The sequence below is a fragment of the Oncorhynchus kisutch genome, unplaced genomic scaffold, assembly GCF_002021735.2.
Source record: "Oncorhynchus kisutch isolate 150728-3 unplaced genomic scaffold, Okis_V2 Okis03b-Okis08b_hom, whole genome shotgun sequence".
Taxonomy (NCBI): domain Eukaryota; kingdom Metazoa; phylum Chordata; class Actinopteri; order Salmoniformes; family Salmonidae; genus Oncorhynchus; species Oncorhynchus kisutch.
This window is the reverse complement of record NW_022261980.1, coordinates 15,963,997-15,979,128: the sequence shown is the minus strand read 5'-3', so window position 1 is coordinate 15,979,128 and position 15,132 is coordinate 15,963,997. Positions and strand designations below refer to the sequence as shown.

The window sequence follows — 15,132 nt, the reverse complement described above, 5'->3', positions numbered from 1 at the left end:
ACACTATATTAGGCCCAGCCTGACCTCTTATACACTATATTAGGCCCAGCCTGACCTCTTATACACTATATTAGGCCCAGCCTGACCTCTTATACACTATATTAGGCCCAGCCTGACCTCTTATACACTATATTAGGCCCAGCCTGACCTCTTATACACTATATTAGGCCCAGCCTGACCTCTTATACACTATATTAGGCCCAGCCTGACCTCTTATACACTATATTAGGCCCAGCCTGACCTCTTATACACTATATTAGGCCCAGCCTGACCTCTTATACACTATATTAGGTCCAGCCTGACCTCTTATATACTATATTAGGCCCAGCCTGACCTCTTATACACTATATTAGGCCCAGCCTGACCTCTTATACACTATATTAGGCCCAGCCTGACCTCTTATACACTATATTAGGCCCAGCCTGACCTCTTATACACTATATTAGGCCCAGCCTGACCTCTTATACACTATATTAGGCCCAGCCTGACCTCTTATACACTATATTAGGCCCAGCCTGACCTCTTATACACTATATTAGGCCCAGCCTGACCTCTTATACACTATATTAGGCCCAGCCTGACCTCTTATACACTATATTAGGCCCAGCCTGACCTCTTATACACTAAATTAGGCCCAGCCTGACCTCTTATACACTATATTAGGCCCAGCCTGACCTCTTATACACTATATTAGGCCCAGCCTGACCTCTTATACACTATATTAGGCCCAGCCTGTCCTCTTATACACTATATTAGGCCCAGCCTGACCTCTTATACACTATATTAGGCCCAGCCGGACCTCTTATACACTATATTAGGCCCAGCCTGTCCTCTTATACACTATATTAGGCCCAGCCTGACCTCTTATACACTATATTAGGCCCAGCCTGACCTCTTATACACTATATTAGGCCCAGCCTGTCCTCTTATACACTATATTAGGCCCAGCCTGACCTCTTATACACTATACTAGGTCCAGCCTGTCCTCTTATACACTATATTAGGCCCAGACTGACCTCTTATACACTATACTAGGTCCAGCCTGTCCTCTTATACACTATATTAGGCCCAGCCTGACCTCTTATACACTATATTAGGCCCAGCCTGACCTCTTATACACTATATTAGGCCCAGCCTGACCTCTTATACACTATATTAGGCCCAGCCTGACCTCTTATACACTATATTAGGCCCAGCCTGACCTCTTATACACTATATTAGGCCCAGCCTGACCTCTTATACACTATATTAGGCCCAGCCTGACCTCTTATACACTATATTAGGCCCAGCCTGACCTCTTATACACTATATTAGGCCCAGCCTGACCTCTTATACACTATATTAGGCCCAGCCTGACCTCTTATACACTATATTAGGCCCAGCCTCTGGAACTGTGGTTTTCCTAGACATGGCTACTATATAGTGATCACTACATCCTATGGATCTGGATACTACTTTAAAGCACATTTCTGCAGCATTAGTAAAGATGTGATCCATACATGTTGATGATGTCATTCCTGTGCTGTTTGTAACGACCCTGGTAGGTTGACTGATAACCTGAACCAGGTTGCAGGCTCTGGTTATAGTTCTTGTGTGGGCAGCTTGATGATAGCCAGTCAGTATTTAAATCACCCAGAAAATATACCTCTCTGTTGATATCACATACATTATCAAGCATTTCCTCCACATTATCCAGATACTGACTGTTAGCACTTGGTGGTCTATAGCAGCTTCCCACCAGAATGGGCTTTAGGTGAGGCAGATGAACCTGTAGCCATTATTACTTCAACAGTATTTAACATGAGATCCTCTCTAAGCTTTACAGGAAGCTGGTTCTTTATATAGTCCGCAACACCGCCAACGGGGGCGTTTCTGTCTCTTCTGTAGATGTTATAACCATGTATTGCTTCCTCTGTATCATCAAAGCTATTATCTAAGCGAGTTTCAGAGATAGCACAATATGAATGTCATCTGTTTTACAAGCAAGTTAATGAATTCATGGACCTGGTTTCTCAGTATGTTAATATTGGCTATTTTTAGCACCTTTCTGTCTTGCTTGTTTTTACTGCTTTACTGGGAAGCTTATCAGAAGTAGACTTGATAGTGCAGGGTGAGCTGCACAGAGTGGTCTTCCTACTGGGACACACCTCCTCAGTGGTCTTCCTACTAGGACACACCTCCTCAGTGGTCTTCCTACTGGGACACACCTCCTCAGTGGTCTTCCTACTAGGACACACCGCCTCAGTGGTCTTCCTACTAGGACACATCGCCTCAGTGGTCTTCCTACTGGGACACACCTCCTCAGTGGTCTTCCTACTGGGACACACCTCCTCAGTGGTCTTCCTACTGGGACACACCGCCTCAGTGGTCTTCCTACTGGGACACATCGCCTCAGTGGTCTTCCTACTGGGACACACCTCCTCAGTGGTCTTCCTACTGGGACACACCTCCTCAGTGGTCTTCCTACTGGGACACACCGCCTCAGTGGTCTTCCTACTGGGACACACCACCTCAGTGGTCTTCCTACTGGGACACACCGCCTCAGTGGTCTTCCTACTGGGACACACCGCCTCAGTGGTCTTCCTACTGGGACACACCTCCTCAGTGGTCTTCCTACTGGGACACACCTCCTCAGTGGTCTTCCTACTGGGACACACCTCCTCAGTGGTCTTCCTACTGGGACACACCGCCTCAGTGGTCTTCCTACTGGGACACACCGCCTCAGTGGTCTTCCTACTGGGACACACCTCCTCAGTGTTAACAGTGGTCTTCCTACTGGGACACATCGCCTCAGTGGTCTTCCTACTGGGACACACCTCCTCAGTGTTAACAGTGGTCTTCCTACTGGGACACATCGCCTCAGTGGTCTTCCTACTGGGACACATCGCCTCAGTGGTCTTCCTACTGGGACACACCTCCTCAGTGTTAACAGTGGTCTTCCTACTGGGACACATCGCCTCAGTGGTCTTCCTACTGGGACACATCGCCTCAGTGGTCTTCCTACTGGGACACACCTCCTCAGTGTTAACAGTGGTCTTCCTACTGGGACACATCGCCTCAGTGGTCTTCCTACTGGGACACATCGCCTCAGTGGTCTTCCTACTGGGACACACCGCCTCAGTGGTCTTCCTACTGGGACACACCTCCTCAGTGGTCTTCCTACTGGGACACATCGCCTCAGTGGTCTTCCTACTGGGACACACCTCCTCAGTGGTCTTCCTACTGGGACACACCTCCTCAGTGGTCTTCCTACTGGGACACACCGCCTCAGTGTTAACAGTGGTCTTCCTACTGGGACACACCGCCTCAGTGGTCTTCCTACTAGGACACACCGCCTCAGTGGTCTTCCTACTGGGACACACCGCCTCAGTGTTAACAGTGGTCTTCCTACTGGGACACACCTCCTCAGTGGTCTTCCTACTAGGACACACCTCCTCAGTGGTCTTCCTACTGGGACACACCTCCTCAGTGGTCTTCCTACTGGGACACACCGCCTCAGTGGTCTTCCTACTGGGACACACCGCCTCAGTGGTCTTCCTACTGGGACACACCGCCTCAGTGGTCTTCCTACTAGGACACATCGCCTCAGTGGTCTTCCTACTGGGACACACCGCCTCAGTGGTCTTCCTACTGGGACACACCGCCTCAGTGGTCTTCCTACTGGGACACACCACCTCAGTGGTCTTCCTACTGGGACACACCGCCTCAGTGTTAACAGTGGTCTTCCTACTGGGACACACCTCCTCAGTGGTCTTCCTACTGGGACACACCACCTCAGTGATCTTCCTACTGGGACACACCGCCTCAGTGGTCTTCCTACTGGGACACATCGCCTCAGTGGTCTTCCTACTGGGACACACCGCCTCAGTGGTCTTCCTACTAGGACACACAACCTCAGTGTTAACAGTGGTCTTCCTACTGGGACACACCACCGCCTCAGTGGTCTTCCTACTGGGACACACCGCCTCAGTGGTCTTCCTACTGGGACACACCGCCTCAGTGGTCTTCCTACTGGGACACACCGCCTCAGTGGTCTTCCTACTGGGACACACCGCCTCAGTGGTCTTCCTACTAGGACACACCGCCTCAGTGGTCTTCCTACTGGGACACACCACCTCAGTGGTCTTCCTACTGGGACACACCACCTCAGTGGTCTTCCTACTGGGACACACCGCCTCAGTGGTCTTCCTACTAGGACACACCTCCTCAGTGGTCTTCCTACTGGGACACACCACCTCAGTGGTCTTCCTACTAGGACACACCGCCTCAGTGGTCTTCCTACTAGGACACACCGCCTCAGTGGTCTTCCTACTAGGACACACCGCCTCAGTGGTCTTCCTACTGGGACACACCGCCTCAGTGGTCTTCCTACTGGGACACATCGCCTCAGTGGTCTTCCTACTGGGACACACCACCTCAGTGTTAACAGTGGTCTTCCTACTAGGACACACCTCCTCAGTGGTCTTCCTACTAGGACACACCTCCTCAGTGGTCTTCCTACTGGGACACACCTCCTCAGTGGTCTTCCTACTGGGACACACCGCCTCAGTGGTCTTCCTACTGGGACACACCGCCTCAGTGGTCTTCCTACTGGGACACACCGCCTCAGTGGTCTTCCTACTAGGACACACCACCTCAGTGTTAACAGTGGTCTTCCTACTGGGACACACCGCCTCAGTGGTCTTCCTACTGGGACACACCACCTCAGTGGTCTTCCTACTGGGACACACCGCCTCAGTGGTCTTCCTACTGGGACACACCGCCTCAGTGGTCTTCCTATAGGGCACACCACCTCAGTGTTAACAGTGGTCTTCCTACTAGGACACACCACTTCAGTGTTAACAGTGGTCTTCCTACTAGGACACACCACCTCAGTGTTAACAGTGGTCTTCCTACTAGGACACACCTCCTTAGTGTTAACAGTGGTCTTCCTACTAGGACACACCACCTCAGTGTTAACAGTGGTCTTCCTACTAGGACACACCGCCTCAGTGTTAACAGTGGTCTTCCTACTAGGACACACCGCCTCAGTGTTAACAGTGGTCTTCCGAATAGGACACACCACCTCAGTGGTCTTCCTACTAGGACACACAGCCTCAGTGTTAACAGTATAACTCTGGTTCATATGCACATGATTACTGCATCCAATAGCTGTAGGATTAACCAAGGTATTCAGGGCAATTAGAGGGACATAAATGAAGTTACTTACACGGTCTGTGTCACACGCCCTGACTCACTGAGCCCTGGGGGTTCTCTATGGTTTAATAGGTCAGAGCGTGACTAGGGGGTTTCCTAGTTATTATAGTTCTATGTTGGTGTGTGAGTATGGTTCCCAATTGGAAGCAGCTGTATATCGTTGCCTCTAATTGGGGATCACCCTTTTTCCCACCTGCATTGTGGGTTATTGTTTTGTTAAGTGCCTATGTGCGCTACGTACTGCACGTTTTGTTAATTCATTGTTGTTTTGAGGTTCCACTGTAATAAATATGTGGAACTCTACTCACGCTGCGCCTTGGTCGAGTTATTTAATCGACGGTCGTGACAGTCTGCCAACGCTCCTAGTATAGCAATGTACATTAATGCAGCATTATGACGACTCATTGTCACAATGGTAGGGATTAGCTGAGCTGGTCTTGGGTCATTGATAAGTCATTGTTTCAACATAGCCTTGAAATGCTTGGACAGAGTCCAGGAGCCAAGATGATTTTGGATGGACTCCGTCATTCCTGTAGAGGACCTTCTGTTTCCAGAAGGTGTCAAAGTTATCAATAAACGTGACTCCAGCAGAGCTACAGTAGTCTTTTAGCCAGATGTGTAATGCCAGCGGTCTGCTGAATCTTTCACACCCGCGGCCCAACGATGATGCTGGACCTGAAATTTCAGATGTTCCGAGCTAGCCCTCCTGATGTTGTTTGACCCCACACGGACTACGACAGTGTCAGCTCCCGGCATCTGTGGTAGAACAGTCGGAAGCAGCCTTGTGATGTCCTGTACTCGTTATCCTGGGTAGAACAGAGTTTATGCCTGGAGAACCAAGATGTTTCTCACCATAGAGCTGCTTATGATGACAGATGGCGATGTTAAATGGGCCGGTCTCTCAGGCAGCCTCACGGTCTGGTGAGGCTAGGAGCTCCAAGGATCTGAACCCGAGATAGAAGCCACCGGAGAGGGAGACAGAACAGAGGAAGAAGACGCAGATACCTTCCGGATCTGATCATTAATGGGAAGCCACCAAAGAAGAACTGGAACTTCTGGATCCATGGATCCAAAGCTGTTTCTGATTCTGTGTCAGGTCCGGGCTCAACATCTCAACACCGCCGAAGGGAGACCCCTTCGGGGGTGGAACCCTGCTGGGCACCGGCCAGTCGGCTGTGCAGAGCCAAAACGGAGGCGACACTTCCACCAAACTATAGAGGCGTCTGGCTACTGGGGTGGAAGAACACGAAAAAGTCAGTGGATGTTGATTCCCCAGTAGCTTGTGAAGGTTTGCTACTTGCTTGTGAAGGTTTGCTACTTGCTTGTGAAGGTTTGCTACTTGCTTGTGAAGGTTTTCTACTTGCTTGTGAAGAGTAGCCACGTCCCCCTCTGAGGAATCTGGAGGGATCTCGGGACCGACAGCAGCGCTCACAGCAACTAAGCCCACAGAGCCACAGGATCAAAAATAAAAGGTAATAGAAACACTGTCAGTGTTACAAAAACCATACGGCAACATACGGCAACATACGGCAACATACGGCAACATACGGCACTTAAATCTTTTGTCTTGTCCATTTACCCTCTGACACAATCCTCAAGTCTTAAAAAAATCTTTATATAACCTGTCTCCTCCCCTTCATCTACTTTGATTGAAGTGTATTGGTGACATCAATAAGGGATCATATCGTTCACCTGGAATCACCTGGTCAGTCTATCAAATCAATTCAAATCAAATGTATTTATATAGCCCTTCGTACATCAGCTGATATCTCAAAGTGCTGTACAGAAACCCAGCCTAAAACCCCAAACAGCAAGCAATGCAGGTGGAGAAGCACGGTCTATGTCATGGAAAGAGGTGTTCCTAATGTTTTGTACACTAAACAGGAGTAATAGTGACCAGTAGCAGGATGAATAGATAGATACTAATAGTAATGGCAATCAATGAACAGCAGTATATCGGACGCAAAACATCTAATCAGTAATCCTTTTAGCAGCAGTGCAGGTGTGAGGGGGAGAAGCAGGTGTTAGCCATTGAACAGTCTTCTATTCTCCAAGTCCTCTATACTCCAAGTCCTCTATACTCCAAGTCCTCTATTCTCCAAGTCCTCTATTCTCCAAGTCCTCTATTCTCCAAGTCCTCTATTCTCCAAGTCCTCTATTCTCCAAGTCCTCTATTCTCCAAGTCCTCTATTCTCCAAGTCCTCTATACTCCAAGTCCTCTATTCTCCAAGTCCTCTATTGTCCAAGTCCTCTATTCTCCAAGTCCTCTATTCTCCAAGTCCTCTATACTCCAAGCCCTCTATTCTCCAAGTCCTCTATTGTCCAAGTCCTCTATACTCCAAGTCCTCTATTGTCCAAGTCCTCTATTGTCCAAGTCCTCTATTCTCCAAGTCCTCTATACTCCAAGTCCTCTATACTCCAAGTCCTCTATTCTCCAAGTCCTCTATTCTCCAAGTCCTCTATACTCCAAGTCCTCTATACTCCAAGTCCTCTATTCTCCAAGTCCTCTATACTCCAAGTCCTCTATACTCCAAGTCCTCTATACTCCAAGTCCTCTATACTCCAAGCCCTCTATTCTCCAAGTCCTCTATTGTCCAAGTCCTCTATACTCCAAGTCCTCTATACTCCAAGTCCTCTATACTCCAAGTCCTCTATTCTCCAAGTCCTCTATACTCCAAGCCCTCTATTCTCCAAGTCCTCTATTGTCCAAGTCCTCTATTCTCCAAGTCCTCTATTCTCCAAGTCCTCTAATCTCCAGGTCCTCTATTCTCCAAGTCCTCTATACTCCAAGTCCTCTATTCTCCAAGTCCTCTATTGTCCAAGTCCTCTATTCTCCAAGTCCTCTATTCTCCAAGTCCTCTATACTCCAAGCCCTCTATTCTCCAAGTCCTCTATTGTCCAAGTCCTCTATACTCCAAGTCCTCTATTGTCCAAGTCCTCTATTGTCCAAGTCCTCTATTCTCCAAGTCCTCTATACTCCAAGTCCTCTATACTCCAAGTCCTCTATTCTCCAAGTCCTCTATTCTCCAAGTCCTCTATACTCCAAGTCCTCTATACTCCAAGTCCTCTATTCTCCAAGTCCTCTATACTCCAAGTCCTCTATACTCCAAGTCCTCTATACTCCAAGTCCTCTATACTCCAAGCCCTCTATTCTCCAAGTCCTCTATTGTCCAAGTCCTCTATACTCCAAGTCCTCTATACTCCAAGTCCTCTATACTCCAAGTCCTCTATTCTCCAAGTCCTCTATACTCCAAGCCCTCTATTCTCCAAGTCCTCTATTGTCCAAGTCCTCTATTCTCCAAGTCCTCTATTCTCCAAGTCCTCTAATCTCCAGGTCCTCTATTCTCCAAGTCCTCTATTCTCCAAGTCCTCTATACTCCAAGTCCTCTATTCTCCAAGTCCTCTATTCTCCAAGTCCTCTATACTCCAAGTCCTCTATTCTCCAAGTCCTCTATACTCCAAGTCCTCTATACTCCAAGTCCTCTATACTCCAAGTCCTCTATACTCCAAGCCCTCTATTCTCCAAGTCCTCTATTGTCCAAGTCCTCTATACTCCAAGTCCTCTATACTCCAAGTCCTCTATACTCCAAGTCCTCTATTCTCCAAGTCCTCTATACTCCAAGCCCTCTATTTTCAAGTCCTCTATTGTCCAAGTCCTCTATACTCCAAGTCCTCTATTGTCCAAGTCCTCTATTCTCCAAGTCCTCTATTCTCCAAGTCCTCTAATCTCCAAGTCCTCTATTCTCCAAGTCCTCTATTCTCCAAGTCCTCTATTCTCCAAGTCCTCTATTCTCCAAGTCCTCTATTCTCCAAGTCCTCTATACTCCAAGTCCTCTATTCTCCAAGTCCTCTATTCTCCAAGTCCTCTATTCTCCAAGCCCTCTATTCTCCAAGCCCTCTATTCTCCAAGTCCTCTATACTCCAAGACATCTTTACCAGTGGAATAGTTTGAGCCTGAATTTTTAAAATGTTTAAATGGAACATATTTATAGCTCAGGGGACTGTGGTCAAATATCAGTACAAGATGTTCTCCACTGACATGTCCTCATTAGTGTTGCTAAAGGTCCTTCTTTCTGGTTTGTATCTGAAGTATTTTGATGCATTATTCCACTGTGTATATGTCACTTCCTGACCTCAGTTCCTTTTGTATGTCTCTATTTTAGGTTGGTCAGGGCATGAGTTGGGGTGGGTTTTCTATGTCTTGTTCTTGTGTTTATATTTCTATGTGTTTGGCCTGGTATGGTTCCCAATCAGAGGGGTGGGTAGTCTATGTTGTATTTCTATGTGTTTGGCCTGGTATGGTTCCCAATCAGAGGGGTGGGTAGTCTATGTTGTATTTCTATGTGTTTGGCCTGGTATGGTTCCCAATCAGAGGGGTGGGTAGTCTATGTTGTATTTCTATGTGTTTGGCCTGGTATGGTTCCCAATCAGAGGCAGCTGTCAATTGTTGTCTCTGATTGAGAACCATACTTAGGCAGCCTGTTTCCCCACTGTTAGTTGTGGGTAGTTGTTGTCTCTGATTGAGAACCATACTTAGGCAGCCTGTTTCCCCACTCTTGTTTGTGGGTGGTTATTGTCCATTTCAGTGTTTTCACCATACGGGACTGTTTCGGGTTTCCTTTATTCTCTTGTTCGTTTGTTTTCTGTGTTCAGTGGAATAAATATGACGAACACTTACCACGCTGCATATTGGTCTGATATTTCCTACTCCTCCTCAGAAGAGGAAGACGACAACCTCTACTGTATTTATTCCACTGTGTATATATTCCACTGTGTATATATTCCACTGTGTATATATTCCACTGTGTATTTATTCCACTGTGTATGTATTCCACGGTGTATTCATTCCACGGTGTATTCATTCCACTGTATGTGTATTCCACGGTGTATTAATTCCACGGTGTATTTATTCCACTGTGTATTTATTCCACTGTGTATTTATTCCACTGTGTATATATTCCACTGTGTATATATTCCACTGTGTATATATTCCACTGTGTATTTATTCCACGGTGTATATATTCCACTGTGTATTCATTCCACGGTGTATATATTCCACTGTGTATTCATTCCACGGTGTATATATTCCTCATGTTCCTGTTTCCATTTATGTTTTCATCTTTAGCTCTGTGTTGTTGGGAAAGGACCCGCCAGTCAGCATTTCACTGTTATTCTACACGTGTTGTTTACCAAGCAAGTGGCGAATAAAATCAGATTGGATTTGTCCTCTGTATATCCTCTCTCTGCGGTCCCAAATGACACACTATTCCCTTTATAGTGCACTACTATGAGAAAGGCCTATTGGGCTCTGGTCAACAGTAGTGCACTATGTAGGGAATAGGGTGCCATTTGGAATGCAGTATTGGGTAAAACATTGAAAGTGCAGTCGGCGCACCAATTCATCCCAAGAGGTGTTCGATGGGGTTGAGGTCAGGGCTCTTTGCAGACCAGTCAACTTATTCCACGCCAATTTTGACAAACTGTTTTTGTATGGATCTCGGCTTTGTCCACGGGGGCAGTGTCATGCTGAAACAGGAAAGGTCCTTCCCCAAACTGTCGCCACAAAGTTAGAAGCACAGAATCTTCTAGAATGTCACTGTACGCTGTAGCGTTAAGATTTCACTTTCACTGGAACTAAGGGGTCCGAACCATTATTCCTCCTCCACCAAACTTTACAGTTGGCACTATGCATTGGGGCAGTCGGCGGTTCAATTCATCCAAAAGGGGTTCATGGGGTTGAGGTCAGGACTCTGTGCAGACCGGTCATGTTCTTCCACACCAATCTCAACAAACCATTTCTGTACGGAACTCACTTTGTGCACGGGCGGCATTGCCATCCTAAAACAAGGAAAAGGGCCTTACCCAAACTGTTGTCACAAAGTTGGAAGCACAGAATCATCTAGAATGTCACTGTATGCTGTATCGTTAAGATTTCACTTTCTCTGGAACTAAGGGGTCCGAACCATGAAAAACAGCCCCAACACACTTCACAGTTGGTATGCATTGGTGCAGGTGGCATCTGCCAAACCCAGATTCGTCCGTCAGACTGGCAGACGGTGAAGCGTGATTCATCACTCCAGAGAACATTAGTCTCCCACTCTACAGTCTTAAGCATTATCCTTTTCTCCTCCAACCTAGAATAGCGGTTTGATAAGATGTCATTTCAGACAAATACACTCTGTATTTCATTTCTGACCCATTTCATGTTCCTCTGAGACGGGCTTTTACCCCCTATAGCCTGGCCCCAGATTGTGCTGTCTTGCCAAATGAAGAGGCTTCCTGGAGTGGTACTAAGCTAGCTGATGGGCTGGTGCTTGTGTGTCAATACCCCATGTACACACAGAGTACTGATGGAACACAGAGGACTGATGGGACACAGATGACTGATGGGACACAGAGGACTGATGGGACACAGAACACTGATGGAACACAGAGGACTGATGGGACACAGAGGGCTGATGGGACACAGAGTACTGATGGAACACAGAGGACTGATGGGACACATAGAACTGATGGAACACAGAGAACTGATGGAACACAGAGGACTGATGGAACACAGAACATTGATGGGACACAGAACACTGATGGGTCACAGAACACTGATGGAACACAGAGTACTGATGGAACACAGAGGACTGATGGGACATGTGTACATGAGGAATGTTGACGATGTCATCCTGAGACCGAGTATGTCACGGTAACTACTGTCTTCCATCCAGAGGAGAGGGATAAGGGCTTCCTCTCTCCAACAGATTAGACAGGGACGGACCTCTATCACATCTTCGCAATGTATCTGTTATGATGCCAAATGGCTAAATTGTCATTATTTTGCCGCTATGGCCTATTTATTGCCTTTACCTCCCTTATCTAACACGGTACCTCATTTTGGGTCCCACGCATGTTGAGCGTTGTCTATTCCATGTGTAACTCTGTGTTGTTGTTTGTGTCGCACTCCTTTGCTTTATCTTGGTCAGGGTCACGGTTATAAATGAGAACTTGTCTACGTGGTTAAATAAAGGTGAAATAAATAGATAAATAAATTAAAATGAAACGTTTATACATTCAACCGCTAACCGCTAACTGCTAACCGCTAACCGCTAACCGCTAACTGCTAACCGCTAACCGCTAACTGCTAACCGCTAACCGCTAACTGCAAACCGCTAACCGCTAACTGCTAACCGCTAACCGCTAACCGCTAACTGCAAACCGCTAACTGCTAACCGCTAACCGCTAACCGCTAACGGCTAACCGCTAACCGCTAACCGCTAACCGTTTATCACGATTGAATTACAAGTATAAAGAGAACTGAATGTGTTCAGACTTATGTTGATGATGCGTTTCCTTTTCCTCTCCAGGTGTTATTCCATCTCCACAAGAAGATGAAGAATATGTCCAAGAAATCAGAACGCTCAAAAAGAAAGGTACACCTGTTTCTCTGTTGATACACCTGTTTCTCTGTTGATACACCTGTTTCTCTGTTGATACACCTGTTTCTCTGTTGATACACCTGTGACTCCAACATAACACATACACACATCTTTGGAGAAGGTCATGTTTTACCTCCAACCAACTGTTGGTAATACTGACTACTGACTGTTGGTAATACTGACTACTGACTGTTGGTAATACTGACTGTTAGTAATACTGACTACTGACTGTTGGTAATACTGACTACTGACTGTTGGTAATACTGACTGTTAGTAATACTGACTACTGACTGTTGGTAATACTGACTACTGACTGTTGGTAATACTGACTGTTAGTAATACTGACTACTGACTGTTGGTAATACTGACTGTTAGTAATATCGACTACTGACTGTTGGTAATAGTGACTGTTAGTAATACTGACTACTGACTGCTGGTAATATTGACTACTGACTGTTGGTAATAGTGACTACTGACTGTTGGTAATAGTGACTACTGACTGTTGGTAATAGTGACTACTGACTGTTAGTAATACTGACTACTGACTGTTGATAATAGTGACTACTGACTGTTGGTAATAGTGACTACTGACTGTTGGTAATAGTGACTGTTGGTAATACTGACTACTGACTGTTGGTAATACTGACTGTTGGTAATACTGACTACTGACTGTTGGTAATACTGACTGTTAGTAATACCGACTACTGACTGTTGGTAATATTGACTACTGACTGTTGGTAATAGTGACTACTGACTGTTGGTAATAGTGACTACTGACTGTTGGCAATAGTGACTACTGACTGTTAGTAATACCGACTACTGACTGTTGGTAATAGTGACTACTGACTGTTGGTAATATTGACTACTGACTGTTGGTAATAGTGACTACTGACTGTTGGTAATAGTGACTACTGACTGTTGGCAATAGTGACTACTGACTGTTAGTAATACCGACTACTGACTGTTGGTAATAGTGACTACTGACTGTTGGTAATACTGACTACTGACTGTTAGTAATACCGACTACTGACTGTTGGTAATAGTGACTACTGACTGTTGGTAATAGTGACTACTGACTGTTGGTAATAGTGACTGTTGGTAATAGTGACTATTGACTGTTGGTAATACTGACTACTGACTGTTAGTAATACCGACTACTGACTGTTGGTAATACCGACTACTGACTGTTAGTAATACTGACTACTGACTGTTGGTAATACTGACTGTTAGTAATACTGACTACTGACTGTTGCTAATACTGACTGTTAGTAATACTGACTACTGACTGTTGGTAATACTGACTACTGACTGTTGGTAATACTGACTACTGACTGTTGGTAATACTGACTGTTAGTAATACTGACTACTGACTGTTGGTAATACTGACTGTTAGTAATACTGACTACTGACTGTTGGTAATAGTGACTACTGACTGTTGGTAATACTGACTGTTGGTAATAGTGACTACTGACTGTTGGTAATAGTGACTACTGACTGCTGGTAATAGTGACTACTGACTGTTGGTAATAGTGACTACTGACTGTTGGTAATAGTGACTACTGACTGTTGGTAATAGTGACTACTGACTGTTGGTAATAGTGACTACTGACTGTTGGTAATAGTGACTACTGACTGTTGGTAATAGTGACTACTGACTGTTGGTAATAGTGACTACTGACTGTTTGTAATACTGACTGCTGGTAATACTGACTACTGACTGTTGGTAATACTGACTGTTGGTAATACTGACTGTTGGTAATACTGACTACTGACTTGGTAATACTGACTTTTGGTAATAGTGACTACTGACTGTTGGTAATACTGACTTCTGACTGTTGGTAATACTGTTGGTAATACTGACTACTGACTACTGACTGTTGGTAATAGTAACTACTGACTGTTGGTAATAGTGACTACTGACTGTTTGTAATACTGACTACTGACTGTTGGTAATAGTGACTACTGACTGTTGGTTATAGTGACTAGAATAGTTTTTGTTTTACCTCCAACCAACTGTTGGTAATAGTGACTTCTCGCTCCCATCCATCCATCTATCTATCTGTTCCCCTGACGCCACAGCACTCAGCTCCCATCCATCTATCTATCCATCTGTTCCCCTGACACCACAGCTCTCTGCTCCCCTCCATCTATCCATCTGTTCCCCTGACACCACAGCTCTCTGCTCCCCTCCATCTATCTATCTGTTCCCCTGACACCACAGCTCTCTGCTCCCCTCCATCTATCTATCTGTTCCCCTGACACCACAGCTCTCTGCTCCCCTCCATCTATCTATCTGTTCCCCTGACACCACAGCTCTCTGCTCCCCTCCATCTATCTATCTGTTCCCCTGACACCACAGCTCTCTGCTCCCATCTATCTATCTATCTATCTATCTATCTATCTATCTATCTATCTATCTATCTATCTATCTATCTATCTATCTATCTATTTATCTATCTATCTATCTATCTATCTGTTCCCCTGACACCACAGCACTCAGCTCCCATCC

The 15,132-nt window shown here is 45.9% G+C and overlaps 1 protein-coding gene across 1 annotated transcript in view; it reads left to right on the top strand.

Annotated features, from left to right (window-relative positions):
* LOC109887387 (galanin receptor type 1) overlaps nt 1-15,132 on the top strand; it is a 41,495-nt gene that overhangs the window by 10,115 nt on the left and 16,248 nt on the right. Inside the window, exon 2 of the mRNA XM_031812974.1 lies at nt 12,552-12,617. Within this exon, the coding sequence (XP_031668834.1) occupies nt 12,552-12,617 (66 nt within the window). The remainder of the gene's footprint in view (nt 1-12,551; nt 12,618-15,132) is intronic.